This window comes from Delphinapterus leucas, chromosome 5 (genome assembly GCF_059928025.1).
Source record: "Delphinapterus leucas isolate spDelLeu-1000000601 "Yukka" chromosome 5, BTC_Dleu_Yukka2, whole genome shotgun sequence".
Taxonomy (NCBI): Eukaryota; Metazoa; Chordata; class Mammalia; order Artiodactyla; family Monodontidae; genus Delphinapterus; species Delphinapterus leucas.
Window position 1 is genome coordinate 109,775,989 of NC_143133.1, and position 27,079 is coordinate 109,803,067.

General features: G+C 39.8%; 1 protein-coding gene across 2 annotated transcripts in view; it reads left to right on the plus strand.

Moving 5' to 3' along the window:
* Positions 1-27,079, plus strand: part of NR3C2 (nuclear receptor subfamily 3 group C member 2) — a 382,407-nt gene that overhangs the window by 151,864 nt on the left and 203,464 nt on the right. For both annotated transcript variants that reach the window (XM_022599666.3, XM_089912397.1), the window contains exon 3: positions 19,406-19,545. In XM_022599666.3, the coding sequence (XP_022455374.1) occupies positions 19,406-19,545 (140 nt within the window). The remainder of the gene's footprint in view (positions 1-19,405; positions 19,546-27,079) is intronic.

Consider the following 27,079-nt stretch of genomic DNA (forward strand, 5'->3'; position numbering starts at 1 on the left):
ATTACAACATAACAGACTAAAATTCTTTAAGAGCTGGAATTTAAGCTTTTATGTATGAAAATATTCCATTTTGTAGGATTTTTTGCTAATATTTATCAAAAAGTGAGGTGAATGCTGATCTTCAAGTTGCTACTATAGATCTAGTTCCCAAATGTTTGATTATTAAAGAACAGTCCAAAAAAATTATTTATGAATATTTTCATTCCTTTTAGAAATTGAACATTTGCTTCTAAAGATCAAATGAAACAAATCTATTAAGTGGTATTATTGAGTCACTCAACACAGTAAATTATCATCTGTCTTAATCTTGCTTGAAATAATGTACAAACGCATGTAATTAGTTATTTTAACTAGAGTTAAAAACAGCTGTCAGTATTCTTGAAGCTGTTTATAAAAGAGAAATTTATCACTGGGTTATGGCATTAATGTTGTAACTCAGCAGTAAATCATTTCATAGTGTAAAAGAAATACAGTATCTCTGCGCAGTATTACCTCAGTTTCTCTTGAACAAATAATAGGAAATTGTGGTACCCTTGTGAATGATTGACATTTGCTTCTCGGGAACAGCCTGTGACTACTTGTGGGAAAGGGAGAGTGTCTGTAATCATCTGTTTCGTCTGGTCCCACTTGCTAAAAAATACCATATGTAACTGTCGCTACCGGACTGTAGTCCTTTTCTGGTTTGGGGTAATGTTTGCTGGGACTGTACATATCATTAGGAAGAGGAAATCCCTATTCCTGTATTACTGTGTTGCCATTATTTGTTTAGTGCTCATTCTAGGTCTTCAAACTTTATGCAACTGTGAGTAATAAGAGTAAACTCTCTTATCTTTGGTCCTTCATCCCTAGATTCCGGGTCAACTTCAGGACCTATAAAATGCACATTATAAGACCCATTACGTCAGAATTGTGTGCATTTAAAAAACACTCCAGAAACTCACAGTTAAATAGATCCAAGTTAATCAGAGCCTGCAATTACTAATTTGTACGCAGAATTCTAGTAGTTAATAGGAAATCATCCACAAAATAGCACCTCACTCCAGTGGTGTCCCCACCCTACATGTACCCCACTTCCCCTGCTCCGTATTCTCAGGTCAGACACATTGAGGCTCTCATCAAATGTTCACAGTAAGGATTCTAAGGTTCTGAGTGAGGTGAAAATTTTCCATTGAGTTCACTATACTCTGTATATTTTGGAATGGTTTTAATACTTGTTTTAAGGAAAAAGAAGTTTATGAATAATAATCAAGTAGTACTATGAAATTTCACAAACCAAATTATCCCTTATTTATTACGATCACATTTTATATTATTCATATATAATGTGTTTATTTAAATAAGCCTATGTTGAAATATTTTTCCCATTTCAGGAATTATAAATTGAATTAGAAATTTGTTCAGAGTTGCTTGGGATCTGTTGACTCTTGGAACATCCAGATTTTCTTCTGTTAGTTGTATGAATGGCATATGGTAATTATTTTCATTATATTTTTCATATGGTTTATAACAAAGTTAGCATAATCTACTTTATAGCAAACTTAATTCTTCATAAACTCCTATGTGCTTCTATAACTTAAATTTTGGAAATAAAAGTGAACAGAACTTTTTAGCTTAATTTAAGACCTCCACAAATTATATTCTTATTCTACAAACATGCGGTAGAACATTCTTGTATCCTAACACATCCTTTTTCCTACCCTTAACTTCTTAGGCTTCTCACTTTATAATGATCTTTCCATTTAGTGTGGCTCTAATTATTTCAATTAGCAAATAGTCTTCTCTACCCAGAAGATAAACAGTGAACTTGGATGCACACCTCAGAATTATGTTTCCCTTGATCTCAAATTGATTTCTACCATTATTTTCCTGTTTCTTCCTTGGAAATACAGGCCACATCTAGGTAACATTCCTGACTGAACTTGTATATACCCACCCTCCTAGGACTCCAATAAATTATTTACCACTTGTGTCTCTGAACACCATCTGTACTTAACAGCATTTCCCTTAAAACACTTAACATACTCAGAAATTTTATGCTGTTTCTGACTGCCTGGGTTTTTTTTAAAAGGTTTTTCTCTCCTTTCTTTCTCACCTGCATCAACTTCCCTTTTTTCCCATGCACCAGCTTCCTACTGCCTACTGAACTTGCTGGCCTGTTGCTGCTTGTGACGTGGTCTGGGCTGAGCACAGTTATTGGCCAGGGCAAGCAGGGCTCCAGTGCCCCGGGCAAGCTGGGGAGGCTCCCAGGACAAGGCAGGCTTGGACACCACAAGGTTTATCTGCCCCAACACTGTAATGTACATCTGCCCGCCGGCTTGACCTGGCCCGGGCCAGCTACCTTGTATCTGACTCTGCTGCACAGATGGCTGTGATTCCGTTGGCTGGTTTCCAGTGGCCTCCCTGACTTGGAAACTTTCCTTGTCCCAGCTTTGGGCATCTCTGCACCCACTGGCTCTAGCAGACACCCCTTTTCCCGGTGTGCCTTCTCTTCCTGCTTCCTGACCACCTTCTTGTCCCAGCTGTGTCCCTTCTCAGGTGTCCACACTGGCTCTTGAAAGTTGCCTGCTGGACTTCCCTGGCGGTCCAGTGGTCAGGACTCCGCACTCCCACTGCAGGGGGCTCGGGTTCGATCCCTGATGGGGGAAGATCCCGCATGCCACGCAGCGTGGGCAAAAAAATAAAAATAAAAAATGCTAAAATCTTAAAAAAAAAAAAAAAGTTGCCTGCTGTCCCTGTGACCCACCCTGCTGGGATCACAGCACCCCTGGGGCCAACTCCTTCTTTTCTGGGCCCTTAAAAATTATATTATCTGTTTGGATAAGTTTTATTAAATTAAGAGGAGAAAAGGCCAAGATGCTATCTTGATTCCTGAACGTTATTTTACTGTATTAAAAAAAAAATGTTGGTGACCATATTATTTAAATCAGGTAGAATTTACCCAGATACACATCCTTGTATGTATATGCATCTGTATTATGTTCCCTCTGTTTGAAAATATATTAATCTCTTCCAAAGAATATATATAGTATATACAGATTTCAAACACTAGAAAGGGAATATTGATGCAGATTTTAAAATTTTTATTGCAAACAGGTGATTATGGTACAGTTTTGATAGAGGGTATATGCAGTGTCCTTGAAATCAAGTCGGGACATCTAACAGTCCTAGTTCTATGGCACTGAGATTAAACATAGGAGGTTTAGTAGATCTTATATTAGGTAATTCCATATAATAAAATAGAAAGAGAAAGGCCAGGTTCCCTCAGATCTTTTGTGGTGGGTATCAGGGTGGTATCAAATGGCCATTCGTCTACTTCTTCTCTGGCAACAGTAGTGGCAGGGAAAGATTTTTGAAGCAAGATAGATCTAAGTTACTTATCCACTGCTTCTTGCCTTGTTGCTATTAAAACTGAAGGAACGCCCTTCCTCAACTTCACCATCTTTCATCACTATTTATAGGCATTCTGAAATCTTTTTCTTTTTTCACAAGTTCTAGTGGAACTACTTCTGACCACTAAACAATGTCATATTTGCTTTGATATCTATGCCATTTGCCTTGTTTTTAAAATGTTTTTCATCTTTTCTCAGATCCATTCCAAAGGCAAAAACCTAACTTGAGGTTTTAAACTTTTGAGAAAAGCTTCTGTGATTGCTTTTAAGAATGTCAGGAAAATGATAAAAGTTATTTTGGTGCAAGTTAACAATTGTCTTTTCATAAGTACAGATTTTCACAACATTGGAAGATAATTAAATGGAGTATTAACGCCAGTTGTAAAAACATGAGTACCTTTTATTGGAAGGACTGCCACATCTCACTGAAAGCAAGAAAAGACTAGCGTATTTACTTAAATTCCAAGGGCATTTTCACACACACACACACACACACACACACACACACACAAACACACACACACACCCCAGGACTAAACCATGAAAGTATGTATTTAAATCCTGATTCAGTACTCTCAGGGGTACTTTCTTGAGTCTCATGACTGTCATCTCATTTACAAGAAGTTACGTTGAGTTAACTGAATCTAGACCTTTCATTTTGGTTTTTCCTGCTTTGAGGAAGAACTCTTTTAAGCAGGCTTGATACGTTTTATGAGTGAGGAAAATAATTTTAAATGGTTTCAGAAGTTAATACATATATCAACATTCCTTTACTTTCCAGTAGGGATTTATGCAGTCCCCTTGCCCCTCCACCCCCATCTGAGCCCAAGAGCATGACCTCCAAATTGCAGGGATTTTAGTGTATTTTGTTAGCTGGTCAAGACTTAGGACAAGGCCTGGCATATGCTCGGTGCTCAGTAATGGTGTCAAGTAAGTGAAAAGAGGGACAAAACCGTTGTTGTAACACCTGCTTATTGCTCACAGCACAGGACCTCTGGGTTTGGAGAGAGATGTGGAGGTGACTATCCCTATTCCTTAGTTACAGAGACACGGTGAGGAAGAAGGTATATGTGAGCTAGCTAGAAAAAAGGTGGGTCCACTACTGGCAAATACCTAAATGGTCTCTTCAGTTTAAATGAAATATTTAAATACTTTTAATGTCTTCTCTACAAGAACCAAATATACCCACACCTCTAATAATAGTGGTAGCTTTTTTCTCAAAGCCAAAATATGTATGATAGTGGGGTTGGGGCAGGAGGAAGGTGGGGACAGAGATGGAAGAGGAGAAGGAAGAAGCAGAGTATTTGGTAGATATTTTTTGTCTTGCTTTAAAGTAGGGTACAAGATACCTGGACAAGATGATAGCTCGTGAAATAACTCCTGCATTTTTATGTACCTCTGAGTTGGCCGCATGGAGCCACACTGAGTCAACACATGGGTGCAGACAGTCTTTGCGTGCCAAAACCCAGCCTTTGTGAAACCTTGGGTATCAAGTATTTTTGGAGGGAGGCAATCAGAGTAACAGCCCGAAGTGTCAAACCCTAAGAATAATAAAGACCCAAAGAAAGTACACAGGATTCTGTCATTGTTCTGTTCATGTCAAGTCAGAAAATGAGCATACAGTTTTGTTTATTAATTTTTTTATACTAGCATTTCACTGAAAAGTAAAAGTAATGAAATCGATCACAAAAAACAGTTTTTAAAATAAGAGCCAAAATTGCTGGAGAACATGGTAATGGAAAGGAACTCAGCAGTCTGGGGGTGGGATCAGCAATATCTAAGTTCACCTCAGTACTCCAGTGTGTTACCTTGAAGACCTGAGACCATCATACTTAGTAGAATGCTATTGCCCACATAATCGTAGATGATGATTTTATCGATTTGGAAATGCTGTCCTGTGATAGACCCTGGTTTTATCATTGAAACCAGTGTCCAGAAATGTGTTAAATGGAACCATAAGAAATGCCTGATTTTGCAGGTCAAAAACAGTTGAGCAGCAATTTCATATGTAGGCTTAATCCTACAGACTGTGCTTGAGCAGGAGAAGTTTAAAAGGGAGCTCTGTAGGGAACTTAAAGGCAAGCGTAGGCGGCTCTTGATGGAACAGTACAGCATTGATCCCTCAGTCCTGAAGGGTAGGGGGGTGGAGTCGAAAAGGCGCCTCTGAATTTCCTTGCAGACTCAGTCATCCAAGTCTACTGACTAGTGCCCTATGCTGGCTCCTCCTTAAAGCCTCTGCCATTTTCTTCCGAGGGAGTTCTTATGAAGAATACCTGCAGAGCAGAAGAATACTGCAGAAGATTCTTGCATGTTTGAGGGTACATATGTGTTCCTCTTTAGGTGTCTGTGCACACATATGCCTTCTTTTCAGAGCTTACCAGTGAGGCTGGTCATTTCCCTGAGTAGCATTTTGCAGCTCTGACCAAACCACTCCTTGTAGTGATGCCCGCCGACAGGAGCCAGCCTTGAGTCATCCTGCCTTCAAGCAGAATGAGGACAAGGTGGCTCTTTTCGTGTGTGGTTAGACTGTAGGCTCCCGTGAAGAAAACCCTCGTAACTAGAAAAATGCATTCGTGTTTTGAAAATGAATATTCTTTTGACCTGTTATAAACTAATGTGTGAATGGAAAAGATTTTTTTCTGATAGATTCCTTATACGTTTAATGAAAGATCATTTCAGAGTATTAAGCTGATCTGAACACAGTGATGTCATTTCACAATTATAGAATTAACTCTAACAAAATACGTTAATAATTTGGGATTTTTTTTTCAATTTTTTTCCCTAACTCTAAAGTGGTGATACCTCATTGATTATTCAGAAACTGAGATGATGAAGAATGAATTTATTTGATCCAATTAATATAAGCATTCCTTAGGACTTTTGATGTCATACTAAGAGGCTGTTTTTCAAACTTAGGTTACCAAAGGTGAAAGGGGGATAAATTAAGCGATTGGGATTAACATATACACACGACTGTATACAAAATAGATAATCAACAAGGACCTACTGTATAACACAGGGAACTCTACTCAATGTTCTGTAATAACCTATATGGGAAAAATATCTGAAAAGGACTGGATATATGTATATGTACAACTGAATCGCTTTCTGTACACCTGAAGCTAACACAACATTGTAAATCAACTATACTCCAACATAAAATTAAATTAAAAAAAGATGCTGTTTTTAATATTTCAAGGGTGGTAACTCTGCTCAAAATCAGATATTGAGTAGATTTGAAGTAAATATGGCATGGTGCCATGTCAGCAAATGTGCTAGGACGTTGTCATTAATGTCATTAATTTATAGATTTTGGAATGAACCTCTCTAAACCTATCACATGTAAATTTTTGAAATAATGAAGGCTATCCCTTTATCCCATGTGAAAAAAACTTGGTATAAGGCAGGTAGGATAGAGGGTGCCAGTTGCAAAACCTCTGTGATCTTACATACGAGCCTTGCATAGCAGCGGTCATAACTGAATTGAGTTGAGTTGGCAAATCAGAGGGCCATATCAGTGGCAATGAAAATCATTATTTCTAGAATTTAAGAGATACAACTCAGGGAAAAAGCAGTTTGGAGTTTGGAATAATTAAATTTATAGAAAGAAGCCATATTCTGTTGCTCAGAAAGGCCATGATGAAGCATGTTTTCCATCAACTTCTTTAAAATGTGATAAAAAACACGCTGAAATCAGTAATTTTCTAAATAACTCAGGTTCAGGATCCACAGCTAGGTCCAGTGTCCATTACTGCTCAGAATCTCAGGCCATCTGTATCAGCATCTAAGTCTGCATCTTAACATAAGGGTAGTTAATGTTCAGGGGGAAAGGTTAAATCATGTTGAATATTGATAGTATGTTTCTTTTTTCACAATTTTTATTTATTCTTTAATTTTTATTTTATATTGGAGTGTAGTTGATTTATAATGTGTTAATTTCAGGCGTACAGAAAAGTGATTCCGTTGTACATATACATATATCCATTCTTTTTCAGATTCTTTTCCCATATAGATTGTTACAGAATATTGAGCAGAGTTCCCTGTATTATACAGTAGGTCCTTGTTGACTGTCTATTTTATATACAGGAATGTGTATATTTTAATCCCAAACTCCTAATGTATCCCTCCGCCACACCTTTCCCCTTTGGTAACTATAAGTTTTCAAAGTCTGTGAGTCTGTTTCTGTTTATAGTATGTTTCAAAAGCAAAGTCACTGTAATTAAAAACACTCAAGCAAGCATTTTGTGGTAATCTTCCTAAAACATAATTTATACACTCAAGCAAGTACTTAGAGGTAGTCTCTTTCCAACATACTTTATAAAGTACTGTCCAACAGATCGTGTGATAAGTTTATGATTCCTTCCAAGGGGATTCTAAATAACTAACACTCAACATGCCAGTGATTACAGAGGTAAAATAAAATGTAGAGGCATTTTTTTAGCACATATATTTGGTCATTGTATTAGCAACCACTGATTGGCATATATGTGCTCAGTAAATGTTTCTGGAGATGATTTGATGTTAGATCTTTTTTAGAGACTTTGCGTGTGCTCAAATTACCAGGTAGTAGTTTTATGACTAAGACAACTTCCCTGAATATGGAAACTTCTTAATAGAGAAGATGGGGAGTGCCTTTCACTTCAATATGGCTTATATATGCATCTTATATATGCAGAAAAAACAACCATCGCTAAAGTCAACAGTGTCAACAGTGACCACAGCCCAGTGGTTCACACCTTTAGTCTTGCTCTCTTGGTGGCATATGACACTGTTGGTCCCCCATTCCTGATCTCCTCCCGTGGATTCCAAGACCCTGCATCATCTTGCCTTCCCGCCTCTTTTGTCTTTCTTCCTCAGGTTTGTTAGCAAGTTCTTTCCCTGCCTAACCAGAAATGTGAGTTTTCTGTAGATTTCCATCGGTGACCTTCTTTTCTCCTCATTTCACCTTCTGCCGGGGTGAGCTTATTCATTGTTCTAAGAGTAAAATCCAGAGTCCTTGCTCTCTAAGAGTGACCTACCTCTTGAGTGATGTTCCAAACTTTCTCTTGTTGAACCTGTTTTTCTTGCTTCCCCTATTCAGTGGTCCTTAGTTTTCTTTCAGTTCATCAGACCTTTTGTTGTCGTTATCCGTATTGTGCATATTAACAGTTGTCATCAGTCATTTTGTGTCCTCTAACATGGTAGATCTTTGTACCTCGCTTCGTTTTCCATGTCACCTTTTCAGTTGTCTACCAGATGTTTCAACTCACTGTCCTAGAATCATCTCTAACCACTGAATCTGGTGTTAGAGACTCATGATTTGGGCCTTTTTCCGTGCTTGTCAGCGTATAACTCATTGAGTTCTGGATCCCAATGCATTTGTCCCTGTCTGGACGTTTTTCTTGGTCCAGCTCATTTTCACCTTGCCCCATTTCTTCATGAAACTTTCCTTCAACCCAACTGCAAGTTACTGGATTCTATGAATTCTTTATTTTTAGCCATGGATGACTCCTATCACACAGTGACTTTAATATTTACCAATCTCCATGTCTTACCTACCCTGCTCGATTATAAACTTATTGAGAATAGAAGTCATTTGTTATCTTTGTGTTCTCAGAAGGACTTCCACACAGCTGGTGTGGAAGTCACCTGCTTAAAATGATTCAGTAACAGTACAGTGGCCAGTAATTAACATTTGGCACTTTGTTTTGTTAGAAAATACATCTTCATCTAGAGTTAAATAATTTTGCCTATTGTCCAAAAAAATAGATTTTGCATATTTTCATCAAGTGGGAATTTGTCTAGCCATAATTGAAGGAGAAAAAGTTACTTGAATGTCCTTCTAGCATATATTTTTAAAATGAAATTTTACACATGCTAGGCTAGGCTTAGCATGTGATCCAAAATATTCCTACCTTTTTTTCCTTCTAGATCTCTGTCAGGATACGTTCCTGCTGTGCTGAAGCTATGCTCTGTTGATTATAAGTCTTTTATGGGAAAATTGCATTCACTTAAATGAAATTCAAAGTATAGAAAATACTTATTAAACAGAGCCACTCTAATAAATATTACTAATCGTATAAACTGTTGTAAAAACAAACAAAGAAAATGGTAAATTGGAAAAGACTAAACAGCCATTTTGGGGGCTTTAATTTTTATTTTCCAAGCTAGTTATATCCTTGAAGTTTCTGTGTCAGGTAGCTTTATCTATAATTTTATTCATACATCTGAGATTGAAAGATGTGTACCAATTATTTAATTCCTGTCTGTGGTGCATTATGAATTGTGGCTTAAGAGGAGGAATTTTATTTAGTGGTAAATCATCCCCCAAAACATTAATGATTCACTTATCAAAGATAATAATACCACCAAAGAAAATATACCACAAGAATCACTCCCAGATATTACCCCTAAATAGTGGGAAAACTAAAATGAGATATCTTACGTTAAAAATTGACTCAGAAAGGAAATAGTCAGCAAGAGGGTTTTTTTTCCTCATTTATATGTGGATGAAGGTATGGATTTTAGTAAACTATTAGTCAAAGGTGATTTGTTTCCGAAATGTATTTTTTGTATATTGAGTGTACTCCAAATTCTTAGGTTTCTTAAATTTAGTGTTCTTTATATAAAAGTATATATTTGAATCTCAGTGATTGTTTATCCTAATGATCTAATGTGGCTGTTCCCAGCCTACATGCTACAGTCACCAGAGGAACCAGAATTCTTAAAAGAGATCCTCAAATCCATATTCACACAGAACATTGCCTAAACAGTAAATAAACAATATGGCTGTTGCTGTACCACTCTCTTATACTATATTTTTAAAAACCTTGTTTTTTGCTGCTAACCAATGTTATACATGCTTACATAAATTTAAAGCAGTACAGAAAAATATGCTATAGAAAAGTAGAATTATCTGTAGTTCTACTACTATGCCAGTCTCTAGTAAGAGTTGTAGGGACTTCCGTGGTTGTGCAGTGGTTAAGAATCCGCCTGTCAATGCAGGGGACACGGGTTCGAGCCCTGGTCCGGGAAGATCCCACATGCCACGGAGCGAGTAAGCCCATGCGTCACAACTACTGAGCCTACGCTCTAGAGCCCGCGAGTCACAACTACTGAAGCCTGCCCGCCTAGAGCCTGTGCTCTGCAGCAAGAGAAGCCACCGCAATGAGAAGCCTACACACTGCAACGAAGAGTAGCCCTGGATCACCGCAACTAGAGAAAGCCCGTGCACAGCAACGAAGACCCAACGCAGCCAAAAATAAATAAATTAATAAATGAATTTAAAAAAAAAAGAGTTGTAGATCCAACAATAATACTGATTCATAATAGTCAGAATTTAAATAGTGCTGAATATGTGTCAGACACTGTTGTATGTGCTCTTAAATATATTGAGTAATTCAGCCATAAGAAAGAATGAAATAATGCAATTTGCAGCACCGTGGATGGCCCTAGAGATTATCATACTAAGTGAAGTAAGTCAGAAAGAGAAAGACAAATACCATATATCATGTATATGTGGAATCTAAAATACGTCACAAATGAACTTTTTTACAAAACAGAAAGAGACTCACAGACATAGAGAACAAACATATGGTTACCAAAGGGGAAAGGGGGTGGGGGAGGGATGAATTAGGAGTTTGGGATTAGCAGATGCAAACTACTATATGTAAAATAAACAGCAAGGTCCTACTGTATAGCACAGGGAACCATATTCAATATCCTGTAATAAACCTTAATGGAAAAGAAAAAAATATTTTGATAACTGTGTTACAATAAAAATTGGATTCCTTTAAAATATATCTCTTTCTGTCTATCTATATGTATGTATGTATGTATTGACTAATTTAATCTGTAAGAACCCTATAAGGTAGGACTTTTGTTATCACTCCTTAACAGATGACAAAGTGGGCCCAGAAAGGTTAAATAAGACTGATATATGTTTGCTCCCAGTTTTTCCTATGGAGAGACTATCATTTAATATTATTGCTATTGTATTATTTACAAAAATAGGAACATACCATTACTGATAACTGTTTTACCACTGTCGGGTCCAAAACAAACTCCCCTGAACTGCCAAACTGCTCTTCATTCCACTATGAAAATATAAACAGCACCACCATACAATTTTTCTGCAAGTCCAGTGGGTACTATCTACTTAAAAAGCGAAAAAGGCCATTTCTCACCGTCTTCACTGCTTTAAGCTAAATCCAAGCTCTGTCATCTCCTGCCTGGATAATTGCTGGAGCCCACGTGGCTGGTCTCCCCACTTGCAACATCACCCACTCCTGTAGTCCATTCTCCAGGCAACAGCCAAAGTCAGATTTTTAAATGTCATGCAGATCATATTACCCTTCTGCTTCAAACATCTCAATATTCACATCACTCGTGATGACACTTAAACTGGCATCCTGAGTCATCACCACAGCCCTCGAGACCCATGTAGTCTCTCTCTGTCCTCTTGGCCCACACATCCTACCTCCTCCCATCTCTCCTGCCTCCTTTCAGCTACTACTCATTTGCCCTCGTTTCCATCTCTGGAACGTGTCATGTTCATTCCTGCCTCAGGGATTTTGCACTTCCTCTTTCCTTTGTTGGCATCTTCGCATGGCTGGCTACTTTGTCCTTTCAGTCTCGCCAGAGATGCCTTCCCAGGCTACCTTTCTAAAGAATCCTAACCATCCACTGCCCCAGCCAATCTCGGTCTCTGTCATTTTCTTCAAAGCACTTAACCACTGTCTGAATTTATTTCCTTACTTCTGTATTGTTGTTCTCTCCTACTGTAGTAGAAACTCCATGAGAATAGGGACTTTTTCTTACTCATCTGAGTGCCTAGAAAAGTGGGGGGGCATAGCAGGCTTCCAATGAATAGCTTAATTAATGAAGGATTTAAAACACTCCAGCATGTTCAGATAGAAGGATGTTTCCTGAAGTATTGTTTGCATAGGCCTCCAGACTCTCACTCTGCTCTAGATCACTGAATGAGTGCTTGAATTGATTGCATGTGGAAAGATTCAGCTTTTCAGCAGCTGGGGATGATGGTAGAAGCATCTCTGATTAAGTGAAAGCACAAAAGACAGGTTTGCTTAATTGATGTTGAGTGAGCTTGAGCAATGGGACAAACTCCTTGTCATGTGAAGAATTTCTGGTCACTGAATAGTGGATCAGTCACTATGGTGTTGTTATGTAATTGTTATAAAGGTGGGGAAATAGCATAGTAATTCCTGGAACAACATGGTGCATTATAGATTCTCAGCCGAATTTTCCAGTTCAGTCGGTAGAAATCCCTTTTTCTCACACAGCTTCTTATTGCTTCTCCCTAAGCCTCCAACCGTTTCATGGAAAAAGATTGCCCAGTAAGTGTTTTTGATGATTGGTTAGGATATCCCCTCCCAATTGTCACCCAAATCAGTATGAACCTTTGATTAATCTCTTTAGCTCTTCACTGAGTCATTAGAACTATTCTATTTGGTACTGAAAATAGTTGCACCTTCCTTGTGTTTCCCGAAGAGAGACACTTGTCTTTCCAAGTGGAAATACAATGCTCACTCATTTCTGCTTTATATAGTACTTTAACATTTGTCTAAGACCCTGTGAACTACCTTTGTTGATAATAAAATTCTGTGCATATTATTTCTTTGATTACCAAGACCAAAAATGTCCAGTTTGGGTAGTTTTTCCCAACTCGTCACTGTTAAAATGGTTTTTAGTGGGTAGAATACCATTTGAATGCATACATTTATACAGAATTTTTAAGCAAAATCAGCAAAGACACAATCATATAGATGCAAGAAAGATTTTAAGTGCCATAGGATTAGCTGTTCTAGAAAGAATAAGTTTTTATATGTAGATGTTTTTATGCTTGATCTAGATCAGACAATGGCTATTTACTGTGTGTAAGGTGCTGTCTTTAATTTGAGCTTGAAATCCACTTCAAATAAAGCTTGATCAGGACAGGGTGTTCCATTTATCTTCTGTGCCCATATTTATCTTAAAGGGATATCTTGAAAAGGATCTTAGAGATGATCTGTTCAACATTCTTGTGGTGAGAATTACGGCCCAAAGAGGAGAGCTGATTTTGTTAAGGTTTTACCAGTTAGTGGCTGAGCTAGAACCGGAACCAGGCTTCCTTACTGAGCTCCTGTGCCTGCCTTTACCCCTGCGTGTTTGGGACTCACATCCCATGAAGATGCTTAGATGTTATAAGATGTTAATGGATTATACATACTATAAAGGTGAATTCTTACATCCAAAAATCACTCAATAAGCTTTGTTTTGATATAACCCAGAATCTAAGAAGTGAGTTCAAGGTCTGCTCCCTTCTCCTCCTTTTCCTCTCCTCCCTCTCCCTGCTTATAAAATGTAATAATGTATTTCCTGAAACCAGACATATACCCTTCCAACCATGTCCCATCTTTCAGTTTCAGAGGTAATCACGTGAAAGGGTGTCAGTGGAGACTGGAGTTTTCCTGACCCGTCCACACTTTGTGGCCTATCTTCTTTGTTACTAATGCCAGACGCCTGTGGGACAGCTCGCTGAGCTTTTGAGGATAGTCTGTCTCCCCGGATGTTTTTTCCCCTCTGTGCAAAGCTAAATGAACCATATAGGAATTGAACCTATAACCTTGGCCTCATTCAGTTATCTTCTTTCAAATTGCCTTTTGGAAATTTATGTTCTGCTGTGATGAGATTAAGGTTGTGATTTCATTCATTCAGTAAATAGTCCCGGCGCCACACTAATGGCGGCAGAGGGCACAGAGAGGCAGAGGACAAGGTCTTTGCCCCCAAAGGATTAAGATAAGCACACAAATCACGAATGTCAGGGCAGAAGTGATGACCGCTGGGGGAGGGGGGTGAGCAAATCAGGAATTCACGAAAGCGAATCAGGAGAAGGGAGAGAGGTGCATCCTGCCGGGAGGACATCAGGGGCCCTTGAAGGATGGACAGTTTTCCCAGGAGTCGGAGCGGGGGTAGCTGTACAGATGGTGGTACCCACAGCACCTCAACAGGGATGTTGCAGTGGGGCGAGCACAAGCGTGAGAGGACCTGCGGGGGCAGGCATGAAGGAAGAGGGACAGGAACGTTATCATTTATGGTGGTGTTGTGTAGGGATGATGGAAGATTCTGAACTGGGCAGTACTAGAATCAGAACTGTATAACAGGAAACGTCATTTGTCAGCCACTGTAGAATGAACTGGAGGGTTGGGGAAGAACCCTGAGGAAGTGACAAGGGTCTGAACCAGGGTTCCCAACAGGGTGAAGAGAAGTGATGGGAGACGGTCAAGCCTGGACAAGCAGAACTTGGTAACTGACTAGACGTGATAATGAATGTTTGAACCTGGGTGCCTAGCAGATGGCAGTACCCTTCCAGAAGCCAGTAGACCACAGAGGCTGGGAAGTTACGTAAAGGAAGTGAACACATGAAATTGGAACACTGGGGAGAGGTTGGAGCTAGATATAAAGATTTGGGAAGTCATTCACCAGGAGAGCTGTTTGAGCTGGGAGAGTGGATATGGTCATTAAGGGATAAAGTGTAGAAATGAGAAAAAAAGATGGCCAAAGGTAGAACGCCAAAGAAAATCTACATTGGTGATTTAGACAATGAGAAAGAGCCTGAGAAATAGAGACTGAGCTCGGTACACTGTTACAGAAACCGAAGAAGCAGAGGGCTGCCGAGAGACATGTAGAGGCAAGTGTGCTCCCTTGTCATCGAGAGATGTTAGTGAACAAGAAGGAAAAATAATCCACCTTTGCTTTAATTTTGTCATTGAGCCAAATTACTGTTTTAATTGGGATTTCACAATGCATCTTTTTGATGCTATGCTTTGACTTCTCTGCATTCGGTTCCACTACATACTTTTCACTCTCAAGACAGTTAAAAACCAATCACATTCTTATATGTAAGGAATGCAGTAGGAGTTTAAAACTGATGAAGAGGCCAGTCATCTGAGATCATTCATTTATCCCAAGTGTTAATTGGGAACCTAATATGTACCAGGGACTATGCCATGCCCTGGGGACATAGTGGCAAATAACACAGAAGCAAATCCAGGCCCCTGTTGAGTTTACCTTCTTGTGTGGATGAAGCAAACAATAAACAGACTAAAGAAGGAAAATACACAGCATGTTAGCTGGTGATATGCGCTAGGGAGGAAAATAAAGCAGAAGGGGAAGGGGGTTTGGAAGAAGGGGTGTCTTCAGTAGAGGGGACAGAAAAGGCCTGACTGAGAAAGTGACATTTGGATGACACCCTGAAGGGAGGTGGGGGTGTGGGGTTGTACAGATACCTGGGTGAACAGGGGGCAGCACGTGTAAAGGCCCCAAGGTGGGAGCACGCCTGGTGTGTTTCAGGTCTGGCAAGGATGCCAGTGTTGCTGAAGGGCAGCAAGCAAGAGAGAAAGGTTAGTAAAGTCTCAGGGGCCACATTGGGGCCCTGTGGTCATAGGTTAACTTTGGCTTTTCCTCTGAGCGTGAGGGAAAGCCCTTGGATGGTTTTGAGCAAAGGAATGAATAAGGACCATTCTGGCTACAGGAGAAGGAAGGGGGCAAGGAGAAACAGGAAGATGAGCGAACAGGCTTCCACACATCCTGGGAAGAGGTGTTGATGGCTTGGACTAGAGTGGTCCCAGAGGAGGTGTGGGAAGTGATCAGAATGTGGATGTTTTTTGAGGGTAAAGTAAATAGAATTGAACAGATTGAGAATGAAACTAGGGAGAAGGAAGAGTCAGGGATGAGTCCAAGTTGCTGTATCGGTCGGCTAGGGCTGCATAACAAAGTACCACAAATGGGTGGCTTCGGCAACAGAAATATATTGTTTCATGGTTCTGTAGGCTTGGCCAAGTTTAACGTGTCAGCTGAGTTAGTTCCTTCTGAAGGCTGTGAGGGAGAATCTGTTCCATCCCGCTCTCCTAGCTTCTGGTGGTTTCTTGGCCGTCTTTGGCGTTCCTTGACTTGTACGAGTATCACTTTCTTCATCGTCACACAGCATTCTCTCTGTGTGTGTCTGTGTCCTAATGTCCTCTTTTTACTAAGAACCCCAATCATATTGGATTAGGGATGACCCTTCTCCAAAATGACCTCATCTTAACTAATCATACCTGCTATGACCATATTTCCAAATAAGATTACACTCTGATGGAAAACTAAAAATAAAATTACCGTATGATCCAGCAATCCTACTCCTGGGCACATATCTGGACAAAACTATAATTCAAAAAGATAGATGCACCCCCTGTGTTCATAGCAGTACTATTCACAATAGCCAAAACGTGGAAACAACCAAAATGTCCACTGACAGATGAATGGATGAAGAAGATGCGGTACATATCCAGAATGGAATACTATTCAGCCATAAAAAAGAATGAATTAATGCCATTTGCAGCAACATGGATGCAACTAGAGATACTAAGTGAAGTAAGTCAGAAAGAGAAAGACAAATACCACATGATATCACTTATACGTGGCATCTATAATATGACACAAATGAACCTATCTATGAAGCAGAAACAGACTCGCAGACATAGAGAACAAACTCGTGGTTGCCAAGGGGGAGGTGGAGGTGGGGAGGGATGGACTGGGAGTCTGGGGTTAGTAGATGCAAACTATTATATATGGAATGGTCGGACAACAGGGTCCTACTGAAGAGCACAGGGAGCTCTATTCAATATCCTGGGATAAACCGTAATGGAAAAGAATATAAAACAGAATGTGTGTGTGCATATGTAGATATAGATATAGACATAGATAAAAAACTGAGTCACTTTGTTGTACAACAGAAATTAACACAACATTGTAAATCAGCTGTACTTCAGTTTAAAAAAAAGGTCACCCTCTGATGTCCTAGGGGCTAGGACTTCAACATTGGAATTGGAAGTGGGGAGAAGGACACGATTCAGCCCATAGCAGTTGCCATTGACTGAGCCAAGGAAAGTGTATTTGGATAGAAGAGGAGACTTCCAAAGACCAAAGTTAAGAGACTCTTCAGTTTGAGGACCAAGACCAAGGCTCACAAAAATGTTAAATACAAATCCCATGTATGCTTGTAGTTGTAAGAAAGCACTTACATGTTAATGATGGTTTTTAAGTTGTATTCTAATTGTTTATGCAATCATGGTATTTTCCTGTGAAGCGTAAGAGAGTCAGAGTATGGATTGAGTTTTACTGGCCAATATGCCGAAGAAGTTACTGGGGCTGAAATGGAATATTTTGAATGCCATAAAGAAGTCAAAGGACGCTAATAAAAATAAGAAAGAGCACTTTTCTCAGAAGGAGAAACAACTTTGGAGAACATTGTTTCAGCCTTTGATTTAAGAAGTCATGTTTCTAGAAAGTCAGTCATGCTGCAGTGCTCTGAGCAGCTGCATAGTTTGTTCCTTCATCTGTTTTTGGTGAGAGTGTAGTTAAAACATATAAAATCAATTTTAAAAAAATCATGAAGGCAATAGTATCACATTTAGCTAACTTGAAAAACAGAAATCATCACCGTAACATAACCATTCTAGCCTTTTCATATGTTTTCTTTGAGTTTTTATGTTCCTGCTGTTCTACATGGAGACATAAAGCTAGGTGATGGTGCTGACATACAAAAAATCTACCCAATGTTTTCTGAACACGTTCAGCTCGAATTTCTCTCACATTCCAGCTCGCGTTGCACATTCTCTTTGCTCTGCCCCTGTCTTTGTCTGGCTACCATCTAGTCGTGCTTCAGAACTCAGCTCAGCTGTCACCTTTGGGGAAGGCTGCTGACTGGTATATTCCTAGCTTTCCCAGTATGGAAGGCTGAGCCTACAATGTGCCGCTATATTACCCCGCACCTAAGCACATACCATAATGCTGCGTGTCTCCACCAACTTTGAGGACAGGAGCTGAGCAGTCTATATTTATTTCCTCAGTACCTTGCACAGGACCTGTGTGGGTAGACATTCAATAAGTGCATGTGGGCTAGGAATGAAAAAAAAAAATCGAATTCTTTGCCTGCTTGGCACACATCGGTCACTGGACTATGAGACCTTATTAGAATTTAAAACAATTTTGTTCAGATTGTGCCATAAACCGGCATGGGAATATGTAATATAGCTTGAGAAGAGTCTCCTTTAAAAGTATTCGTGTAGGACTTCCCTGGTGGCGTAGTGGTTGAGAGTCCGCCTGCCGATGCAGGGGACACGGGTTCGTGCCCCGGTCCGGGAAGAGCCCACATGCCGTGGAGCGGCTGGGCCCGTGAGCCATGACCGCTGAGCCTGCGCGTCCGGAGCCTGTGCTCCGCAACGGGAGAGGCCACAACAGTGAGAGGCCCGCGTACCGCAAAAAAAAAAAAAAAAAAAAAAAAAAAAGGATTCATGTAGATTGTTGCTTAAAAGGTTAAATTTGTCCCTGAAAACTGCACCCTTCAGTTTCTTACCATGAAAGGTACCTGAGATAGTTACCGTATGTGGCTTGTTTTTAGTATTGACTGTGCCCCTTTAAATTAGTAAGCAAAATGAAGCAATTTGAACATACCTATGTAAGGTAACATGGGAGAAAATGCAGGAGCTTGGAGGAGTAAAATTGCTGGCAAAAGAGACAAGAATTATTTTAATTGTAATTTGTGGATTGTTTGGGAGAGGGGAGAGTTTTTTATCTGGCATAAATTGAGATATAATCTGAGTCCGAGTGAAGAGAGTTGAGAAGTATTGTAATAGCCCTTTGATGCCAAATATAGTTCCGTGATGACGCGGCTCAAGATTTCTCTCCTCTCTGTTCACCTAGAATGCAAATAATATTTTTTTGGTAAACGTTCTCAAAAACAGGAAAAGGAAGAGAAGAATTTATATGGGATTATTTACGACTTCTTAGTACTGAGAAGAGGCTTTGCTGTAGAGAATTCTTGATACATTACTCCCCTCATAGGATTTTGCCTTCATTTCCTAAGTCACTCAGGATGGGACCACATTGAATTCATTGATGGAACCAAGATGATTGACAGATATTGAGCTAAGCTGTACAGCATGTCAAATGTGCCACGACACTGTAGTTATTTAAATCTTGATTTCTTTCCCCAGCTCTACTTTACGAAGTGTTTCCACTGGATCCTCAAGACCTTCCAAAATATGTTTGGTGTGTGGGGATGAGGCTTCAGGATGTCACTACGGTGTAGTGACCTGTGGCAGCTGCAAAGTGTTCTTCAAAAGAGCAGTGGAAGGTAAATGTTCATGTGGGTGTTCCTTTTACACATTTTCTTTCCTGGTGTGCAGTTTACTTGCAAGGTTAACTCGGTAGCATTATTGGGAAATAATTCAAAAATGTCCTTAGTTTTGGATTTAATCTGTCCTTAGTTTTGCATGTAATCTGTTAGTGATAAATAGTAATGATGCCTTGTCTAAAAACCACTTGGAGATTCTCCACCGAGCAATATTTAATGGCCAAGATTCTAAATTGTGGATTAAGAGCAACCAGTCAGAAAGACTGGTTGTTTTGGTTGTTGGTTTGTCTCAGTTTTTTTTTTTTCACTTAGACTTATCAAAATCATTTTGTGTCACCATAAATTTAATTTGCATGATCAGAAAGACCATTTTTTTTTACAGCACGTCTGCCTTGTCTATGTTTCTGTATAAATATATGTGTTGGTGGCGAAGTCAGACATTGACATCAGGATCGTGTGTGTAATTTAAGTTGTGTTCCTTACAGAATAATGTCATTTAACGGCTGCTTGAGAGTCCAGGTCCCCATTTGAGTCCTACCTTCGTTCCTACTGAAAGTTTCCAAACCAGTACATTAAATGAAAAATTGGACTGAGATTCTTTAAGTTCATGTAGTCTAGCTTTTGCTTCTGTCCAAGTAATTGTACTTACTAAGGAGAAATGGTCTTTTTGTTTGTTTCTGCCTTTCTCCAACTTCACTTCCAAGCAATTAATTAACATCAGGCTTAGGCCTGATGGTTTTATTAATGTTGACTACTATGACTGGTCAAAGTGTAGAATTTTTTGCTATCAGGAGAAGTGTTGTGTAATTGACACTTATTCTCACTAAGGAGTTCAGCATTAAGATTCCTGCAGGTGTATTTCTCAGGACATTTTTCTGAGAGATGAATTGGTGTTTCAGAGACTTAAGCATAAATGACTTGAATGTTTGTTTTGCTGAGGACCACAAGGAAATGTCCTTAGTTTTGGGATAAAAAAACGCTGACCAAGTAGTTACTTCTGTGCTTCTGAGGTTGATTCTGCATTACTTAATTGATAGTACATGATTTTACATTATTTACACTATTAATTATTTAATAGTCCCCAAACCCAGCATTGAATTGGTAATAGGAGTTCCATATTTCTTTCTCGGGGTATGAGCTCTTGGTTACAGGTGACAGAAGATTCAACACAAACTGGCTTCAGCACCAATGGAAATTCATTGGCCCACATAACTGGAAAGTCCTCATGTGGGCATGGCTTTGGGAAAGCCATGGTCTTAAGCCAGGTCATTCGCATTCAATCTCATTCTCTCCATCGCTTGACTTTGTTCTGGCTCTGTTCTCATGTGGCTTCTCTCGTGAGAAGAAAAGAGGTTTTCTGTTCCCAGGGGTTGTTATAAAAGCCCCCAATTGGATCTCCATAGACTGAACTTGATTCACGTTGGCCCCCTCCAGACCAATCACCGTGGCTGGGGGGAGCAGTGATCTGATAGGCTGGTCCTGGCTGGAGTCGGCCAACCTGAACAACCTAGACCAACTGTGGGAATGAGCATTTCCCGGAGAAAAAGGTGGGCCCTGTTACCAGAAGGCTGATTTCCAGAAAATGGGGGAAACAAGTATGTATAGTACTGAAATCAATTTAATTTTTTAAGATTGTCTTCCCCGCCACCCTCTTCTTTCTTTCCTTAACTCTGTGATTGACTCAGGAGAAGATAAGTAGGTAAGATATACCTCTGGCATCTTCTAATGCCGCTTTATACCTTCCAACATAAGGGCTCCCCTCCTAGGCTCACTAATTGGTGAACAAAGGTGATAAGTAAAAATAAAGCAGTGAGCGAAGGACATTTAGAGAGGGTGCCTCTGTGTTGCCCTACCTATGGGTCAGCATTCACATCAGAACCCATGTATGGCTCTTTATAAAATCTGCCCTTCTCTGCAAAAAACGGTTTTCTAGATGTTTTTGTTGTTTTTAAGTAGTTTCTCTGGAAGTAGCTAAGGAAAGAATTGTTTTTGCAACTGAGGTACATATAAATATGGAAAAGCCTAAATGTCTGTACGTCTTTTTCTCTCATTGAAGAGCTGATCAGTAATGGATAATGAACCTTGACAAGTGCCTTTTAAGACTTTTATTAATATAGCTTATTTCCTATTTATTTGGGAATTAGAATTTTAGCACCTACCTGTGTGAAACAAGGCTATAAATTTTAAATATAAACTTCATGAGAGTAATGACTTGTTTTTGTTTTGTAATTTGTATTTGCTTACTGTTTTATCATGTGTGTATGTGTGAAAGAAATAGGACTATCTCTGTATCAGAACTTTTTGATTTAATAAGAAATTATTTTAAAAATATTTTATGTAATTAGAGGCACTAATTTCACAAAATTATGGTATATGGATGTTATTTTTATTCCCCTTTTACAGATGAAGAAATTTGGGATCAGACCCAATTAATCTATTTGGAATCATAAGGCCAAACTTAGACCCATATTAAAGTCTTATGACTCCAAACCTAGACCCAACCTAAGGCCTCATAAATCTAAATCTCATAATCTCTTCTTTCCATTTTCCATAATGCTTAAGTTCATGAGAATCCTGCTCTATGTGTCATTGTTTATGCCTGCTCGGTAATAGTGAGGGCAGTGATGTAAACATTGAGAAGACAGTGTGGTACCCTTAGTGTGTGTCTCTGCGTGTGTGTCCCTGTGTGTGTACATACACACACATATACAAACATGTATGTGTGTTTTTGTATTTGAACATTGACTACGGTGGTTTCCCGGTTTTAACCTTAAGCTCCTCCTCGGATTACATGCACAGAGGCTTCTAAGCAGTTGCAGGTAGGGGAGTCCTTTAAAATCGAAAGGAACTAACAACATCAGGGCGAACTGGAAATGACCACTAGAGAGAGGACAGGGGGAAAATCACAGCAGCCTGAGCTTCAGGCTTGTTGGCTTCAGGCTTTTATGCCCTAGAGCACCCCACTCCAATGCTTGGTCTGATAGTGTGGTGGTGACTACATAGGGAGACTGCACATCATTTGTTTTAAGTGTATGTTATGTTCTCTGTGTCCCGTCTAATGGGGTGTAGATATGTGCTTATTTCTTCTTCTTAAACATTTAATATAAAAACACTTAGCTGTCTCATCCAGAATACCTTTTTTGTCAATAATGTTGGTTTAGAGCCGTATTACTGTACCTTACAATGGAAGCTTATCGTTTTATTTTTAAATTTGAATTGCTTATTTGCCTTGAAGGTTTGTCAGGACCTTTCTGTCTTAAGAAAAAGAATAAACCTATATGCACACGCACATGCACACATACACATATATATATTTTAAGTTGGGTTCTCCCTAGTGGTGGAAAGTGGACTGGCTTTAGGGTCAGAAGACTTGGTTTAATTTCCAGCTCTGCCACTCACTTGGTGTAAGATTATGGCAAGTTATTTAACTTACTTGGGTGTCAGTTTCTTTATTTATAAATGGAAATAAATGGTAGTATTGCCTTACCTGTTGCTATGAAAAATTACATGAAAGCAAAATGTCTTTGCAGATTTTATAAATCGTAAAGTGGCATCAAAATATTAGACCTTGGGCTTCCCTGGTGGCGCAGTGGTTGAGAGTCCGCCTGCCGATGCAGTGGACTCGGGTTCGTGCCCCGGTCCGGGAAGATCCCACATGCCGTGGAAGGCTGGGCCCGTGAGCCACGGCCGCTGAGCCTGCGCGTCCAGAGCCTGTGCTCCGCAATTGGAGAGGCCACAGCAGTGAGAGGCCCGTGTACCCCAAAAAAAAAAAAAAAAAATATATATATATATATATATATATATATATATTAGACCTTGACTTTAGGAACAACTGCTGAAGTTCTTTGGCCACCTCTGTACACAGAGATCATGTAAATGATTCGGTAACATTGTACTGTTAGGTCTTCATTTTTCCCGTATTACATTATTTTGCCCATAGAACTGCCCTTTGAGGTTGTAAGATCCTTCTAGACTAGCAGTTCTCAAAGTTTCAAAGGATGTCGGCATCAGGGGTGAGGGGGTAGAAGGCCTGTTGACATTTCCTTGAGGGACTTTTCCACTGTGGACTGAACCACCAAGATTGATTCCCATAACGAACCGCCATAGCTGACTCTGGCACCCACCTTTGGGAGTTGCACAGTAGAGGAAATATTGAGAGATGCCAACTGGACTTTTAGCTCCCCTGTTCGATGTCTTTAGGGCAGGACAGGGTCTTATCTCTAGAACCTAGCAACGCCACAGATATTTAGTAGCCACTAAATAAATGTTTGAATGTACATATCAACGTACCTGTGTGGCATAAGAGCATTCCAGGTTAATGACTTGCCCCTCAAACCAGTAAATTAGCAACGAAACTGGCCCAAGAATTTACGCAGGCCTTTTGATGTCTAATCTGCAACTTCTAATTCTAGTCTGAGTTTTTACTTTCTCAGTCTCTTTCCAACTGTAAGTTCCCATTGGTTTCATCTTGTGTGGATTTTACTTTGTGATCCCTCAATGAACAGAGCTGCCTGCAGTCAGCAGGCTATTTTATAACCTAATTTCCTTTCTGGCTACTCAGTATACAGCAGTGTCTGGAAGACACAGCCACCACAAATCGCTGAAGAGGTACAGGGCCGTGAAAGAAGAAGAGAGTTCGCTATAATGTAAAGTCAGCTGGATTTATATTTTTGTAAGCAGACCTGTTAGGCTAAAGAGTCCGTATCTTGGTATGACCAGCCAAATCATATGATGTCTATTTCGACACTCAGACATTTCCCTTAAGTAAGAGACTTATAAACCTATTTCCTGAAATGAAACGGCTTTAAAAGGTCTAACTGTAGATTAATCTCAGCAGTCCTCAAATATGCAGCATTTAAGGTACCCACACCTGGATACATGCACCTCATTCCTTTCACGTGTACTTCACAGCATATAGGTGAGAAATCCTGCAGTTCATAGACTGATTATCCTATGGGGGAACATGTTTTTAAGGACATGTAATGGTTGACTAATAGTTAATTTTCTTCGCTTTTCTAAACTGAATGAGTAAACCGAACAGGTCCAGAGGAAAGTGTGTCTCACCATGTCATGGGCTCATGTTATCCCCATCAATGCTGCGTGTGCTCTTAAGCCAGAGGGCCCAACAGGCAAGAGTGTGAGTAAGTGTGAGGTCTGGGGGGCTGGATGATGGACCGTGCAATTATGCCGCAAAACAGAGCATTTAAATTGAATGGACACAAGCTAGATCAGGGTGGTCTTACATAGTAATTGAAATATAGATATCCCCTTGTAATTGGCAATATGAAATTAAGGAAATGATAAAACAAGGAAATAACACCTGCTTATTAGATGTCTTCAGGTCACGATGTGTGTGATGCAGCCCTCCGTGTCTCTGTGGGCCACGTGCAGGAAGCTAATGTACATCAGAGGGCATCGTCCCTCCTACAAAACTGCTGAGTCAGAGATAGGAAACCAAGGACTCTTCTGGCTTACAGTTTTCTCACGAAACATTTTAAAGATTAAGTCTTTTTTTCCCTTTACCAAAAATTGGGAACAAGGTAACCTGATTCTTTCCAACTACTTTCTATAAGTGCTTAAATAAATACCTACCCAGTAGATCATATCTAGGATTTTTATGAACACTCATTTTCTCCTTATATAAACCCAAGGCTTTTGTGTTAATTACAAATGTTTGCCCAGATTTTTTTATATATCCCTTCAGTTGGTTGCCATGGGAACATACAGAGCCATGACATTTAGGCCAATCTGGAAGGTCAAGGAAACTTCTTAAAGAATTGACCCCCAAACTGAATCTTGAAAGATTAGGATTGGCAATGCTGAGGGGGAGTAAGGACAGGCTGTCTGCACAGGGCACCAAAAGCTCTTTCGTGTTACCTCTATGGACGTGTGAGAGGCAAGGAGATAAAAGTGGAGGCTGATGTGCAGATTGGGTCCAGGTCCTGGACTCTAAGGAGGGGCCTGAATTTATCCTTGGGCAAAACAGAACCTCTGAATGTTTTCATACAGCAGAATGGTAAGCTCAGGTTCGCATTTAATATCTGGCTGTGCGGAGGTAGGCTTACTTAAAGAGAGACAGTTCCGGTGGCTCTTCTAAGTCATTTCGGTGAGAGATGACCAGAGATAGAACTAGACCAGCAGTGTTAGGGATAAAGAGGAGGGGACAGCTAACAAGACTATCTGGGAAGTAACATTGGTGGGTCTGTATTGGAGGTAAGGAAGCAAAGATCTGGGATGTTTCCATAGGCTCGGCTGCTGGTGCCCTTTGCTGAGACTGGGGACACTGGAGTGGGAGCAGCTTTGGGGGCATGGGGGGCAAAGGTCATCCATTCACCAAACATATTCAATATCCACTAAATGGCAGACACTATTCTTGGCATACCTAGGGACTTCCTGGATGAAGAAAGTGAACAAAATATACAAAGATCCTTGCCATGGTGGAGATTACATTCTAGTGAGAGGTGGTGGAGAGATTAAACATACTAAATGAGTTATTTGTGTAACATGAAAAGTTGATAGGTGCTCTGGAAAACAAGCACTGCCACGATAAATGGGGTTGGAATGAAATTCCTTTTAGGACAATGAGTTTGAAATGTCCATAGAACATTCAGACGTGCCTAACAGGAAGTTGGATGTGTGATTCTAAAGCTTGGGGAATAGGGAAAGATCAAAAATAACTATTTTAGAATCATCATCCATGAAAGTAGATGCATTTGCCCAAGAAATGGGTATTTAGAGAGACAAGGAATAAGCCAAGTTTAGAACCTTAGAGAGCATAAATATAGGACATTGTGTGTGTGTATATATGTGTGTATGTGTGTGTGTGTGTGTGTGTTACACATGTGTGAATAATTTTTCTCTCTCTCTCCTCCAAGTTGTACACAGAAAAGTCTTAGTTGCTTGGTCTATGGTTCTTCCAAGTTTAGATGAACTTCAGACATTATTGCATCTGTGGAACTTTCAATCCCAGTTTTTGCTCTTTATTAATCATTAGTCTTGATTTTCTTTTAATCTTAGCCAGTCCATAGCCCACAAACAAACATGATGGCGAGGAAATTTGATTTGCTAACCCAGGCAGAGATAATGTCACACATGTAGCAGATGCTCTAGACACATTTGTTGATCGATAACTATCTAAATATAGGTATGGGGTTCCCCCCTTGTTCCTGTCACTGTTTCTCTGAGGTCAAGACTATGTTGAAGTGATTTCTTAGAAAATGATTTGCAGTAGGAACATGTAGGCCAAAAGTAAATTAGCGTTATCCAAAGAGAGCTTCTTGTTGCTTAAAATTTTAAACGAAGGTGCACTTCACATAGCAAATTTGGAAAGTATAAATTAGAAGCACAGTAAGTCATTTTCCGGTATTCCCCGTGTCTGTGCCTCTGTTTGCAGCCCATGTTGTTCCAGAAAAGAATCCAAAGCGGCTCACAGCTTTCCATGAGGTAAAATGAAATGTCTCATAAGTGAAATGAAAAACAGGACAAAGGCGAGACGAGAGCAAGAAAGAGAACATACAGCCAGGAAAGGGGATGG